At 39.8% G+C, this 16,616-nt stretch overlaps 1 protein-coding gene across 6 annotated transcripts in view; it reads right to left on the bottom strand.

Annotated features, from left to right (window-relative positions):
- The window catches only part of WDR7 (WD repeat domain 7), a 276,957-nt gene that overhangs the window by 208,332 nt on the left and 52,009 nt on the right, over nucleotides 1–16,616 (bottom strand). For all 6 annotated transcript variants that reach the window (XM_006182769.3, XM_006182770.3, XM_014557674.2 and 3 more), the window contains exons 16-17: nucleotides 2,887–3,656; nucleotides 1,494–1,582 (exon numbers count right to left, since the gene is read on the bottom strand). In XM_006182769.3, coding sequence (XP_006182831.1) covers nucleotides 1,494–1,582; nucleotides 2,887–3,656 — 859 coding nt within the window. The remainder of the gene's footprint in view (nucleotides 1–1,493; nucleotides 1,583–2,886; nucleotides 3,657–16,616) is intronic.

Here is a 16,616-nt window from a genome sequence, read left to right as displayed (position 1 = left end):
TTCAGCAGAATACTACACAATAAAATAAACAACAAAAATGAACAAACTGTAGTCACATGCAACAACACTGATAACTCTCACAAAAGGAGGAAACACAAAAGAATTCTTCGCCTGTGACTGACTGAATTCATATAAAATTCGAAACACAGGCAAAACTAAACTACAGCATTTAGGGGTTTAAACTTAGTTGGTACAACCATAAAGGAAAGCAAGAATTCCTAAAAGTGAAGATAGCAGTTACCTTTGGAAGGGGAAGGAACACTGACTGGAAGGAACAGGTAGGAGATTTCTGGTGTGCTGGCAACGCTCTATTTCTTGTCCAAGGATAGAGTTCCAAGGGTGCTTAGCTTGTAAAAATCACTGAGTTGGATGTTCTGTTTTGTGTACCTGTCTGTGTGTATTTTTACACACACACACAACTATAAAAAGTTATCTAATCAAAACTTCTATGTAACTTAATATACTCTTAGACAATGAGTGTAAAGGTTTGATGAGAGGGCAGAGAAAGCAGAGGGTGACCATGTGGGGCTGGAAAATTAAGGCCAGCAGCCGGCATAGAGAGTGGAGGACTTATCTGCCATAATGAGAAGGCAACACACAATGCCTAAAAGTAAAAACCAAGCATGCCATTTAAGAAAATTAAAGTAAATAGCAAACAATCAGCTGAGAGAGAAGAGTACTTAATCTAGGAAAGGTGCCAATTGCAGATATGAAGTTGGAGGCCTATTGTTCATCTAACAAATCTCGTATACCTATTTATTGACTCTTTAAAATCTAAAAAAAAAAAAAAAAAGAACATCCCCAAATGTCACCATTTAACAGAACTTCCATCAACCCAACCCTTGCTTACTTCTTCACGTCCACCACATTCTGTGAGAGCGGGCGTTCACCCCTAGCCTAAAGCGAAGCTCTCTAAGAGGAAGTGCCCCCTCCCCCAGTCTGATCAGCTTACTTGTCAGTCTTAAAGTGAGTATAAAAGATAATAAAGGAAGAAAAACTCAAGCTCTGTTCTATCCCCTAATGAAAAAACAAAGCTATAGATAAAAGTTAAGGTACATAATGACTTAAATAAAAGGAATTTCCACCTGTGGATTACAATGCATGAAGTACTGGCAAATGGCAGCAGGGCCCTAGTATGGAAATATGAATTTAAACATCTCTAAATGCAGTTAAAAAACAGATCTATTTTATAGACTCAAGATACACACAATTAAGGCACTAACGTCAAGTTAAGGTGCCCCTAATGTATAAAAATTAGGCCAAAGACAGTACAATAAAATTATGTGAAATATGCTCATTTATCAATTTGTAAATAAATCAAATTTATTTTTAACTGACATCTTAATTATCCATATTTACATCTGGAATATAACAACTTTTCTCTCTTTTAACAACCTGAGACAAACAAAATGTTATGATTATATATTAGTTATGCCTCCTCGATTTCTAGAGCTGAAATGTCATGTCAATTACTTAATGAGATTTATTTTTACCTTGTTTAATCTGTCCTTGCACAATATTACTGGAAGTTGGAGGGGAACCCCTTGCCTTAGACAGGTCTGGGGTGCTTGGTCTAGGTGGCCTTTAAAAAGAAGAAGAAAATACATGTATATGTATACATTCATAATTCCAGAGCTATTTAAAATATTAAGCTTTCTAATTCCAAATGAATTGCGAAACAAACACACATAGGACATTTTCAACTTGCAGTTCTAAAAAAAAAATAGGGTTTTTTGTTTTGTACCTATTAACATTTTCCATTTCCGATTTTAATAATAGTAATTTAAGTAATTTACTTGCAAATAGCAATAACATCTACAATTTATGCTTTATACTAATATAAGAAACATTTATGAACACTTTAATTTACTACCACTGACATAGGTAAATATCATAATTAGTCCTTCATTCTTCAATATGAGCAAGCTGATATATTTCAGTCCACCCCATATCATTGGTCCGCATGAATATATGGAACAATACATTGCATTTCAGAGAATTCAGCTCTAAAATCTGAAAAAGGTAAAAAGGGCATTAAGAAATCTTGGCAGACTATCCCCTTCAGAATCCTGGCTCTCCCACTTCCTACTTGCACACCCCTGGACAAGTTATTCACCTCTCTGTGTCTCACCTTTCTTACCTGTAACACACAGATGCTAAGAGAACCTACCTTACAGAGTTAACAGCAGTTAGGAGATAATATCTGTAAAGAGTTTACAACAGAGCCAGACACAAGGTAAGTACTACTTTAGTATCTGTTAGATTATTATTTTTTTAGTTCTAAATATGGTCAGCTCTCAGTAAAGTATAATAAAACCAGGGTTTAAAAAGCTGTCTTCATGACTTCTGGAAAATGGGAAATAGCAATTCAAGTTAAGTCTTCCAGAAATATGAAAAGAATACTCTCCCGCACTTAAAAAAGTTGTTTTCTCTTTTCCCATTGAGAAATTCTGACTGTACTTCTCACAAAATTGTGAAGCCCAATCACTGAACACTTATCACTCATTACATATGGGTCACAATGAGGAGCAGCATTCTAACCAAATATATATTTAGAATTAAATGTTAGCACAACTGTTAAGTAGATACAATCTAAGATTATATTTACTGGGGAGCTAGTCTGCAATTTATTTATTAAGGCTGAAATCTAACCTTTCTCATTCCAATTTTTTTTTTAGATAGCTACTAAGTATGTACAGATGAAAAGGTACAATTTGATTATGTTTTAAGTCATGCATATTGTATTTCAAAACTTAGAGGGGAAATACTGAGATGACACAAAAATGCCCCCCCCCCAAAAAAAAAAGGACTAAGAAGTGACAAAATAAAATAGGTTTCTCTTTTCTTTAAAAACATAAGAATAAAACCAAGAATATCTGGTCCCACCTGGTAGGGCCCTTCTTCATATGGTCACCAATGAAAGTTGCATTGGTCATACTCATCAAGGTGTTCGCCAAAGATATGATGGACAGGAGGTGCTGCGTGGTGACGGCCCGGGACACTGCGTAAGTCCCCTTTCCTACTCCCTCAGATGGTGGCAGCTTCCTTCCTACTTCTGCTTTCCCGTGTGGTAGTTTACAAGCGGGCTGATTATAACCAGGAAGCATCAGTGACATATGACCTCCTCTGGATAAGAGGCCGAAGGACACTGTGCAGTGGGGTTTCAGCATTCCCAGGCGGTCGAGGCAAACTTCATCCAGAACTTCATTCAGACCCCAGGCGTGGAGGCAGGACATGAACAGTTTCGCGGTGTCCATTGTCAGATTATATTCTAACAGCGTCAGCGGCTTAGATTTGCTGGCCCGATACTCAGGGTCGCTCTCTTCCCGCCTCTGCCTCATTATCTCCTCATCCTCCTCTTCGTCATCGAGGAGATGTTCCTTTATGTTCTCTTTGATCGTCTCTTTCACTTGTTGGAAGAGAACGGCTGCTCGTTTTCCAGTTAGAAAAGAGCCCCCTTTGTCTGAGCTGCCAGATGCTTTTTGCAGATTCTCTGGGGAAATAAGCGCGGTGTTCGGCCTAGAGGCTTCCTCAGTCAGGAGCTGGATGATCAGCGCTTCCACATCAAAGAAAAGCACGTGCATGTCCGGATCTGTCAGGTTCGTCTTTATTGCCTGAACCATCAGGGAGTTATGGGAATATTTAGGCAAATTTCCCTGCAACAAATATTTTTAAAAGATGGTTAGAATGAAAAGTGTTTAATTTCATGCATTCATTAATGAATAATAAATAGTCAAAGAAATTTAAATGCTCATTTAGCTGTCTTTTTAGGTACACATTTCATGAAAAGTAACAAGCCAACTTTGCCAATCAGCAGCATGTAAAAGATATTAACTGTTTTTAAACAACTAGAAGAATCTTAGGCTGAAACAGATATAAAACTGTCAATTAATTTTTTAAAAAAAGGAAATGAAAGTTTATTATTATTATTATTTACTCATAGTGCAGATGAAAAGTTGTTTCAATTTCAACCCCGAATGTGCTACAACTGTTCCACCTGAAAGGATACCCCATTTATCACAGTTGCTCATCCTTTTAAGCAGCTGCACCAAGTCCCTCCTTCGTTACTTTACCTTCAATCTCTCCCTGTTCACGGATTCTTTTCCCTCAACAGAGAACATGTTCAAGTCTACTTAGCTTCTTAAAGAAAAAAAAGAAAAACTGTTATCCTTTGATCATGCTCCTTCTTCTATTTCCCGGTCTACTGCCCCTTTTAGCCAAATTTAAGGAAAGAAGTAGACGAATCCACTGGAAACTTTCCAGTCCCTCTCCTCCTTACTCTCTTTGCATTCTCTCTGACCATACCCATAATCTCTGACATTGCTGTTTTTGGTAAGAGAGAGGGGAAGAGAGAGAAAGCATTAAAAGATCTTCCCAGAGAACACCTTCTTAGTAGGACTTCTGAGCACCCTTCTCAGTCAGCTGCCCTGAAAACTCATTCTTTCTCCCACATTATAACTATCACCTGTGTGGAGGTGGATCCCTAATTTCCATCATCAGCCAGACCAGCTTCTGAAGGAGTCTGAACATCGTCTTTCCCACTTTTGTATCTGGATGTCCCACAGAACATGCCCTAATCTCCACCCTCCCACTAAACCTGCTGCACCTCCCAAATCACTGATTGAGAGTTCTTCTTCTAATCTATCCCCAACATCAACAGCAGCACATTCAGACCCTTCTCTTCTCTCCTCTAAACAGGTTTCACTGCCCTTAGTCTCTCCTTACTCCAATCCAAGTGCCACAGAGCCAAGACTGCTTTCTGGAGCACAAATCTAATCATGTTGCTTTTCAGCCAAAAAAACTGTCATGATCATGGGTTATTGAGATAAACGGAAAATACAAAATTAAAAACTAAATCAAAATATAGAGGAATAGATCTGATCTCAAGATGAGAAAGAATTTGCCAAAGTTAAATTTAAAATTCACTAGTATTAAAATTTAAGGCAAGAAAGAAATAGGAATAAAAATATGCCAGAAATAAGACTGATGTAGTTGTAATCTATATAAATACTTTTAAAAAAAATTGAGGAGGTGAGGTAATTAGGTTTATTTACTGATATTTATGTTTAATGGTGGTACTGGAGATTGAACCCAGGACCTTGTGTATGCTAAGCATGCACTCTACCTGAGCTATACCTTCCCCCATTACTTCTTAAAAATCAATTTAAAAATACTAATGCCCAAATAAAAGGGGAAAATACCATAAAGGTCAAAGACAATTCACAGTAAAAACAGACAAATTCAGTCAATGAATATAAGGGAAAACTTGTTCAAACTAGCTGTCAAGGAAATAAGAGTTAAATAACCACAAGATGCCATTAACAAAATTAGCAAGCAGTAAACATGAAAAAATTCTTATCCAGGAATACAAGGAAAGTCAAAAGCACACACTGCAAATGTGAATTTAAATACCAGCCTTTTGGAAGAGGAATTTGGTAAAACAGATTATGAGCCCTTGAGATTGTCTGATCCAGTACATTTATTTCTAGAACCCTATCCTAAACAGTCAGAAATACAAAGATTTTCGTACAAGGACATTCAGTGAAACAGTATCCATTATTTTAAACTGCAAACAACCTAAATAATCTAACATAAAGAAATAAATAATTTAAACATAAACAACCATATAATAAAATAAATACTGTAATTACTACAAATCATGCTTTCTGGACACATTAATCACATGGTAAAATGCCCATTTTCTAATTTTAAGTGTGCTAAAACTACACACATGCACACAGGTACATACACACACATACCACACAAAAGTATATAACTCTGATTTCATTTATTTAACACGCAAGTATGTATTTGTGCATAGTGAGAAACACTGGGAAGAAATACACGAAAATGTTCATTGTAGTTACTTTTTGTGATGGAATATATAAGACTTACATTATCTTCATATTTCTATATATTTTAATTGCATATAATCAACATATATTATTTTCATAATTAGAAAATAAAGCTCTAGGATAAAAATGAAAATCCTTCAGTACAACATTCAAGGCCCATTGCAATTTGATACCAAATACTTTCAACTTTAACAAGTACATTCTAGTGCCGGGACCATAGTCCCTCATCCATTTAGTCCCTTTGTTTATTCCTTTATCCGAAATCCTGTTCTTTGCTCTACTCCAATCCCTTCACTTCCATCAAGACCTTCATTCTCCCAGGGAGTTAGTCCACAATGAATCCAGTTCCCATAATATTTTTTATCTACTATGTATCACAAATTTGGATGTCTTGGCTACATTTATATTAGTTATTTTATGTGTTTACATTTTCCTGTACTCTACAGGAACTGTATCTTACTCATCTTGTGTAACCCTCAGCCTATCAGAGAACCCGGCAGAATGAACAAAGAACATTATAAAAATCTTAATAAAATTATTTTAAGTTGCTAATCAACTCTCCTATTGTAAAATTATAACAAATTCCTTCAAGTGGTCTCTCTTCTGTCTCAATCCCCCTCCCATCTGACTATGGTCCTTTCTAGCTTAAGAGACTTCAATAGCATTTTATAGCCCAAGGATGAAATCTTTGCAAAGCAAAGACTTCTTTACAAAGCACAAGACATCCTCCAAAACAGACCACTGCCTACTCCTCCTCCTCCAACTTCATCTCTTACCACAGGACTTACGTCTTCAGCTGCAACCAAATTAAATCACTTGTGCCCTTCCAGAACCAGGCAGTTTCAGGCACCTGTATCTTTGCACTGCCTACACCAGGACGATGCTCCCTTCTCAACCTCCTGCTCATCCTTCACAAACTCTCTCAAGTGGCTGCTCTTCCAAAAATTACTTCCAGAATGATCACTGATTCTGCTTCCTTTGTCTAAACTTCTACTCTGAATGGAACAAATGATATTTAAAGGAAGGAAAAAGTAAATATTATTTCTATTCTATAGCTTAAGAACCTAAGGCACTTAAGTAAGTAGATAAATTTACACTACACAAAATATAAAGTAAAAAAAAAAAATCAACTTGAACTTCATCCCTGTATTTAATTCATTCATTCCGCATTCCCACTATGTTTGTGTAAAGCACTAAGGATACAAAGATAAAGAAGATGGTTTCCTAGTCATGCAACTCAAAACTAACAAAAAATGACATGTAGAGGCATTATTACAATGCAGTATGAATGGCGCTATAAATAAAGGCGGGGGGGGGGTTGGCAGGTGCGATTAGACATACAGAGAAAGTTATCAACTCCACCTCGGGAGACCAGGGAGATCCTCCCCCAAGGGATGACTTGAGCTGTGCAAGGGCAGAGAGGTAGCAGGATGCGAAAAAGGATAAAGGCAGGAAACATCACAGGATGGATGCTGATGAAACCACAGGTGACTAAGACAAAGACTGCAAGGAACGGTGTGTTGAGAGCACAGACGTCCACACGAAGACTCCCGAACTTTCTCTTGCGGGCTCGGAGGTCATTCAAGCACTGCTTCTCCCAGAAACATCAGGGGTGCTGGTCAAAACACGGGTTCCTGGGCCTGGTACCAGACCTGAATCAGTGCATGCTGGAATGGATCGAGCTCTGCCTGATGAAAACCCCAGATGACGTTACACAGTGAAGTAGGAAAACCACTACGTAAAGGCTTTAATAAGGCGAGTAATATGATCAAATTTAATTTTATAACAATTTATCCACTAGCAATGTTGGCTGAAAAGAAGCAAGATCAGGGTCATGAATATAAACTGGGAGGAAGGATAAGCCAGCCAGATGAGGGAATATGAAAGTATGCAACAGTACTGACCAACAGCACTGAACCTGTAGACGGGGTGGATGAAGGATGCCTGACCATTTTATTCCTCACACCACCGCGCTTTGTATTCGCTTTTTCAAACACTGAATGTGTAACGTCAAACACTACTCTTAATGCTTTGTACCTGCTGGCAACTAATTTCACTGATACATAAAATTATACATTTATAATAAATATATCTAATATATAATATTTTACACCAATATTAGGTCGACAGACATGACACTAGGTATGAGGGAATCACAGCATTAGATCAAACAGCCCACCACAGTACTTCAGTCAATACTGTCTTCCCAGTAAAAATCGGCAAAACCATTACTGCCAAAGAATTAAAAAATCAGACGTGTTTGGCAAAGAAATTATTGAAACCGCAAGAGTAGCTTGAAGAAAAAAAGGCCAGGATGAAGACACAAGGTTGGCTTCTAGGCCCCCTCCTCCGATGTCGAGCACACGTGTGCCCCTCTCCGCACCCCCGGGTCTGCCAGGTTTCCGTCTCCTGCTGGGAGGTGTGCCAGCAGACAGCCTCTGTGCTCGCACAGCTGAGCGGCTATCTGGTGTCTGGTACCGTGACATCTGGATGTGACTGCGTGCAGCTCCCACTGACCGTGTCATTGTGGCAAAAACTGTCTCTAATAGTAACCGCAGTCAGAAAAGAAAGAAATGGTGCGAGGGAAGAAGGAAGGAAAAAAGAAGAGCGGGAGAGGGGGAAGGAGGAAGAAAACAATGAAAGCAGATGAGGAGAGAACAGAGGGAGACAGAAGGAAAGACAATGTCTCATCTCCACGTCCTGTAGATGAACTATAATTTCCAACGTCACTGTCCCTGCATACAGCCTGTAATGCCTGACAATGGATTTGAGTGACTTAACAAAGTCTTATTGCAACAAAATACAGTTAGTCATCCAGCAAAGCTATGAGGGTAAGAGTTTCACTAAATGCATGGAGATGGCAAAGTTGATCACCAGCATGTCTGACATCTAACATGTTACACTAAGATTAACTAAAGGAAAATAAACAAAAACATCTGTCAAACTTCAAGGGTCTCTTGGCTTAATCATAAGATATCCCTGTTTAGAGCAAACCAACTCACTCATATCATCTTATATTCTTAACAATTTCAAATACAGGCCACCTGATACTGGAAATTCTTTAACAGGAACATCAGTGTGTTTGCCCTGCCACCTTTATTAAGAACATCTGAAATGTGTGCTCACAAACTCATTTTTATATTATCATGGAGGAAGATTCAATTCAATTCAACAAATATTTGTGCAGTGCCCATTTTCTGCAATGTGTTTGGGAGAAAATAAAGCCTCCACACTTACAGTAATAATTTAAACATTTACTTGAAAAAGGCCAACAAGAAAAGCCAAATCATAAAGTAGCTACAAATGAAATGGTCTCATGCTGAACACGAGAGATTGACACAATGTAACTGACTATACTTCAATTAAAAAAAAAAAAAAAGGAATGGTCTCAAAGTTGCTAGTAAAACGCAACGGTAAACGCAAAACACATACACACACATGTAAGAAGCTAGGAGGACGGATATATTTGACATTTTCATTGTAAGTACGAAGCCTATTCTAACTCCACGTTTTCTGTAGAGGAGAAAATACAGATGTAGTAGGGAACTTGACTTAAAATATTACAGAAATGCAACCAAAGGAAAAAAATTACTGAACTGCCTGCTCATCACTGAAAGTGAACCTGTGGCGATCACATAAAGAATAGCAGGTAAAATTGTGTCTCAAGTGAAAACCCAAGCAAAATGACAGAATGGTCATCACTAGACTAATCCCTACTCAAGCACCGGTATTTTTCAGCACATGCACACGCATGCACGGCATAAGTAGCAGCCCCCAGCAACAGCAACAAAGCAGAACACAAAAGACAGTAACTTACGACCGTAAGGGAGAAACTGTTGACATATCCTTGTTACCGCATTTACTGTTAGTATATATTTGCATATGTGCTAGGCTAACTCATGTCTGCTAAAACATAGCTTTGTCCCCAAGGCCAATGATATTTTAGCCTTGTTTCATCTTATCCAAGGACTAAGAGAAATTTAAAACATTGACACTAATTTTACTCTTGTGCAGTCCACTTCAATGGTCCCAATTTAAAAGCTTACTTATTTCTGAACCATTTTTTAATGGCTTAGTTTTTGAGACTGTTTTTAAGGTTACCTAGTAAAATAATTTTTTATTTTTCCTGAAAGAGTACTGAGTCCAATCTATAATAGCAAATGATTCAGATTTCTACCCAAACATAAAGTTGATTTATGACAGTGCACATTAAACTTCACCTGATTTTGATGCTAAAGTGTAATGCAGAAGAGTGGATGAGTTAAAAAAAAAAATCTGAATCTGCTTTGAAACCACAGAGTAAGACTAGGAAATGTTATATCACACACACACAGACACACACACACAGATACACACTTCTAGAAATATCAGTGCTGAGTTTTAAAACAGAATAGAAGAAAATATGTATTTGACAAATATTAATGTTTCATAAAATAATTACATAGATGTCATTTATAATGCATGTTCTAAATAATTTTAATTTCCTAAGCACAGTATAAAGAACTAGTTTATCACCTAAGAATGTATTCTTGATTACGGATAGGATATTTTATTGAATAAGGATCTTTGAAAGAACTTCTGAAATTCTGATGCATCATGTTAAATGGGAAAGGTTCAAATAAAAACACAGTGATGTTTTAACGTACTTCTAAAACATTCTAAAACTAAGGGGGAAAAATACCACCATCTGCTACTTTAAAAATATGGTTTTAATGTTAATGATTTTAAGTATTAGGAAAAAGGAAGGGAGGGAAGAAGGAAGAGAAAGAGAGCCTGGAGAAGGAAACACAAAAACTGTTAACCATCAAGCAAAATATGAGACTGAAGTGGGTATTTGGCGCCCTCTGCTGTCGTATTTCTGTTACTGCAGCCTAATGGTTCTGATAACAGATGAATCCATTTTCAAGTTGGAATTAGACAATAGACTTATCTTAAATATTTGACTTTGGAAAGAATATAATGATTCAGGATACATTACAATACACTCATTGACGTTATTTCACTTCCTTTCAAGTGTTTTCATTATCAAGTACGTTAATAATCATAAACCAAAGAGACTATTTCAGCTACTGAGGGGTTTTAAGGGTTAATACTGCATTATAATTTACTTCATATAACATAAATGAAATGTAAATTTCTCAAAGGTTAATTGTAAGTTTTAAATGTAAACACTTTTTTATAAAGCATCTTCTAAACATATTCTACAGGCCATATCTTACTGAACAATATTTGAATAATAATAGCCAGAGGGCATTAAGATATTAAGAGATAAGAAGATTAATGCTAACTTTCCACAACACTAGCACAAAAGAGAGTGACTTGCACCTCTTCCCAAAAGGGCCAAGTTACCAAGTAAAAAGGCCAGGAGCCCTGGAGGCTAGGCCATCCCCACCCCCCATTAGACAGTCTTTATCTGAATCAGTCAACTTCTCCAGCACCTGTTCTCCCATCGGCCTAAGAAAGGAACTACCCACTTCAGAGAGCTGCTCTGAACAGCTAGCAGACAAAACAAGCAGGATTCCTTTTGCTAGTAAAAGAGATGATAAAACCCAGCTGATTTCATCTCAAATGAATGTGTGAAAGGCACATGCGAAAGCAGTCTAATCAACTGAAAGAAACTGTTTAAAAAGGGAGGTGGGGGAGCTGCTATTCTGTATGCCCTCCCGGGTATCCCCAAAACCCTTGGCACATTTGTGAATGAACGGAAATGAGATGAGATTCTGGGCGGCAGACTTGGTTAAGAAAGAAGATAAGACTGATAATGACAGAATGAAAAGGAGCAGAGAAAACCTCTCTAACTGGCTCCGGGTCACTGTGGTGAGCACTCTGACTGCAGAAATAGTCACACTCAAGCGGATCCTAAGGTGTTTTTAACCCTCCTCCCCCGCAGCGCCGCCCTCGCCGACCCCGCCCGCATCTGCACCTGTTCTTTTTCTTTGCCTGGGATGTTCTTGCCCACTTTTCTTCCTGACGTCAAGCCTCTATGCAAATGACTCTCTTTCTTCAGAAAAGCCTTCCCCAGGGCTCTGCGGGTCAGTTCAGGTCCTAGGGCTCTCTGCGGCTCCGCTCCCACCGCCCGCAGTGAAGGCACCGTCGTCTGTCTCCCCGCTCAGAGCAGGAGCGCCTCCGCGCCAGGGCCGGCGGGTGGGGTTGTGACTAACGCACTCTCCGAGGGTCCTGCTTGGGGCCTGGCTTACAGCAGGCCCTCACTCAGTGTGTGCTGAATGAATGGAATCAACCGATCAGGAGTATTAATCAAGTGTGTGCCGAACGCCTATTGAGATGAATGTTTTCAAACACGTTGCTCATTTAACTTCGTTACAACCTTCTTACGCGCCCCACACCCCCACTTTAAAGCTAAAACTAAATGGAAGTGAAGAGGTCAGTCAGTCACACAGGCCACACAGCTAGTCAGTCCATGGTCAGGATACAGGAGGCAGTCTGGGTCCTCCTGTATCTGCCGGAGGTCTAATTCTAGACCTCGAGAGGCTCTCAGTATGAGTTCTGCAGAGATTCTAAAGGAGGAGGGGGTGGGGTGGAAGGGAAAGGGTGAATCCACTCCACACTAATCAACCCTCAAAGGCTGGCTCGTTCACAGTAATTCAGTGAACACTTTGTGCTGGGCTCTGGAAACACAAGGAGAAATATCAAATGGTGCTTTGAGGAGCTCTTAGTGTGGCACAGAGTGACACAGAGCAGTGGCTCTCAGCCAGGGGTGGTTTTTCCCCCAGCCCCTGAGGACATCTGGCAATGTCTGCAGACATCTCTGTTAGTCACAATTAGGAGCGGGTGCTAATGGCATGTGGTAAGTAGAGACCAGGGATGCCGAGAAACCGTTATAATGCACGGACAGCCCCCAGAACAAAGGATCATCCAGCCCAAAATGTCAATGATGCTCCAGTTAAGAAACTCTGATAGAGGAACAGGATGTGTAAACAGATCTCTCTCCTTACCTCCATATAGAGCAGTGCAAGGTAATAATGACCAGGATAGAAACATACATGAAGCGCGGGAGGATCGGAGAAGATCCAACTGACTCCACCGCTAGCCTTGGCAGCATCACCTTGACACTGTGAAGTCAGGCACTAAGTTCTACCTATGAAAGTCCTAACTGGTATCTTCTTCCAAAAGAAGGTTGTTCTGTCTCTGCTGAAAACCTGTTGTTTCGTGTAGCCACCTTCATTAATCATCTCAGCTGGATCTTCTGGGTAACTCGCTGCGACTTCTCCATCAGAACCTACACTTTCACGTTACGGAGACGGCTTCTTTCCTCAAACCTCACTTTCAGAAAATTAAGTTTCCTCCTCCAGGTCAAAGCCAGCTGCCTTCCCTCTACCTTGAAACCCACCATCCTCTCCTCCCCTGGGGAAACTAGCTTCATCAGTTGTCTCCCCACCATTCTGACCGGGAACCTGCCTCTCTCCATCGGCTCTTTATCCTCAATCCACAAACGCTCCAACCTGTCTTCAAAGCTGCACTTCCCTCTCGCTATACTCTTTCTCATACAAGCTTTCCAGATTGTTCCACACTTGTTATTTCCATTTCCACACTTCCCACTCACTCCTAAACCCACCACAATCCAGCTTCTGACCCCAGCATCCTGGGGAGACAGTGCTGGAAGAGGATGCTAACGACCTCGCTGACAGACACATTTCACTCCTCAGACTTAGCACCTACCGCATTTGACACAGTGAGGGCGCCACCCTTCCTGAAACCTGATTCTCTGCAGGTGAGCAGGTACTCCTGCCTCTCCGCAGCTCCTCACAGCACTTCCTCTCCGAATGGTTTCCTCTCCCTCCCCTTCCGGTCTGTACCCCGAGAGTGTACCCCAGCCCATTTGCTATCTCTGAATGACCTCATCCACTTCCACGGGTTTAAATACCAGGTGAGGGATATGTGGGAGAGTCCTCAATCTGTATCTCCATCCCCGCACCCCTCCCCCAACCCCCCCAATCCTATACAAAGCCACTCATCACCATCCCCCACAAAACCTGTTCCTGCATTCGCCATCACCCTGGACAGAGCCACTTTCCACTCAGTCATCCAAGCAGAAAACCTGTGCATCAACCTCCCTTCCCATCTCTGCCTAATCACTAGGTCCTGCCAAATAGCACTTACCAGCAATTCTTGAATTTAAACTCTCGTCCACATTTCCTCGCATCTGTTGTACACACTGGCTTTCATATAAAATTCTTTTTGAAGGAAGAATTCTAGTTTTTTTTTTTTTTTTAAGTTTGAAAGCGACTGAGGTAAAAGATAACGCTTTAGTGTCTTCACGTGGTACCCAGGGACTAGCCTCACTTCCCACCACTCCCGTCCCTCCCCAGGTGATCCTCCAGCAACACTGAACACACGTGGGGTCCCCACTCCCCTCTTCGCATCTGCCAGCCACTGCTCCCAGAGCACACTGCAGCCCACCTCCACCAGCCAGGACTACACTCTACTCTTTCTTTCACGGCCCCTCCTCCAAGAAGCCAGTCCTGATCACCTCAAGCTAGGCCAGGTTTCTGCAATACTTTCTGCGTTTCCTCCGCCATCTCGCTCGCTGCACTGCATGGTATTTATCTGTTTATGTTTCCTGAGGGCATCTATTGTGTCTTATTCATTTTGGCTCCCGAGGGCCTAACACAGTACCTAATAGTCAATAAATGGTTACTGAACTAGACTGATTCAATTATGTGTCTAACAGAGGCTATAAAAGTCAAGAAGTTTGGAAATCTTCTACATGGTCTAATAGAGAGCAGTTTTTCAAGCATATTAGAACAAATGATTTCTCACCCAAAGTACTAACATACTAGAATTTAGCCACGAATCTTTACACTTCCACCAAGTTACTTCACAACACCTTTAAGTTTCCAAGTAAGAGTTAAAGTCTGATACACAAGAGCTAAGCCAGGCCTGGCTGCTGAGGTCACAGGGCTCAGTCTATCCAGTGCCCCTACTCTCTCAGCAGTTTACCATTTGATTTATTATGTGAGGTGGTGAAACAAACTTCTCCTTTGCTGTATCTCACAGACATTGCACAGCAGTCTAAATTTCATCTCAGGTACAGTGCGGTTTGTTAATGTATTTCTAAGGAAAAACAAAACGGTTCTGAATTTAAAACCAACACAGAACAAGATGGCTTTTTCTTGGCTCAGAATAATATGATGAATTACATCAAATATGAACTATGAAATCCATTCATAAATCCCCTGAGCACCTGGTAAGGGCAAGACATAGGGCCAGAAAGGCACTGGAGCCATGGGTCTTGCTCAGTTCCAAGAGGGAGCGTTCCCTTGTACAAGTCATTATGTGATGGTGTTAACCCAATCATCACCATAAACCCAGTCATGTCTTATTTAAGGATCCTTAAAATTAAGAGAACTAAATAAAGACCTTAAAATCACCAAAACGTTAGTAAATACGAATTAAACATGTAACTAGTTTTGAGAATTTAGTTTTATTCCTTAATGGAATAATTTATATTATATTCATAGCAGCCTAAAACTCATTTCCCTCAAACCGGAGAAAAAGTTGGTGGAAAGTCAACCCAAGTTGGAAATGTTCAAAGCAGTCATCCCAAACTCTAAACACACACACACACACACACACACACACACAAAGGAGCACATGCACTTACAACCTACGTACGCTGTACTTTACTGTGTGTGAGGGTTCTATGAAAGTGAGGCAAATGTGGAGAAAAAGTAAGAGAGAGTAACAGAATTAGGACATAAATGCATTAAAGGAATATGGATCATTTTTACAGAGATGAGGAAGAAATGATTAATTTAATATGACGGACAGATGTGGGAGGGAGGAAAAAATGGAGAAGAAGAGGAAAAGAGTGATGGAGGAGGGAGGCAGGCCGCCTGGACGCCACGGGCTGCCTTGTGTTTGTGACGGCAGCAACTAACGCACTAACGTATGTCCAGAAAATGGTCCCATTATCTGACCTATGTTCCTGTGCCTCATTAATTACTTTAAATCTTTTAATTTTACATTTGTGGTTCCAAAAGAAAAATCTTTAAGCTCATTCCTTAAGAAATCTCTTTACCAAAGTCTCGTTAAATTCTAAAATTTTCATTCTGGAGGTTTTTAAGTACCAAATGACAAACAATAGAGAGGGAAGTGATGGAGGGAGAAAGAGCCAAAGCCCCCAGTTGTTCAGTGCAGAGTTAAAAAGTCAGACTCGGTAACCACCATGTTATCAGGCTGTGGATGGACAGCAGGTGGGGCGACACAGGAGCGGAAGTTCAGTCCGGACTGATGGACTCAGGGCAACCTGTCACGTGCCAGGAGGTGAAGGATCTTCTCACAGAATATAAAGTATGCTTCCTGTAAATTCAAAGCCACACTAAGTATCTTACCAGTGTGACCCAGAAAAAAATACACGTATTCATTAATGTGCTTCATCTAGGTCAAGATTTTAAACATTCATTTTAAAACCTTCAATCTTAGCTTCCTAGTTTTTAAGAAAGATTCATATTAAACATTCATTTCAAAATCTCCTTAACTCTATTTATTAAGACTAGACAACAATTAGAGTAATATAACATTTTTGTCTTAATAACTACTTAGAAGAACCCAAAACTGAATTTATATATACTTATAAGTATATAATATACAATTAACATATTCATGTTTTCTATTAAAATATTCATGAAAGTTTTGAGGTGGAATATTAGGCAAATATAATTGATTCTTCGAAGGTCATACATATCATGAGACTTTTTCTGAGGCTGAAGAAACAGTTCACCGGACAAGACCTGGTACCCT

Source organism: Camelus ferus, chromosome 30 (genome assembly GCF_009834535.1).
Source record: "Camelus ferus isolate YT-003-E chromosome 30, BCGSAC_Cfer_1.0, whole genome shotgun sequence".
NCBI classification, from domain to species: Eukaryota; Metazoa; Chordata; class Mammalia; order Artiodactyla; family Camelidae; genus Camelus; species Camelus ferus.
Note: the sequence above shows the minus strand (reverse complement) of the source record. Positions and strands in the feature narration are given on the sequence as shown.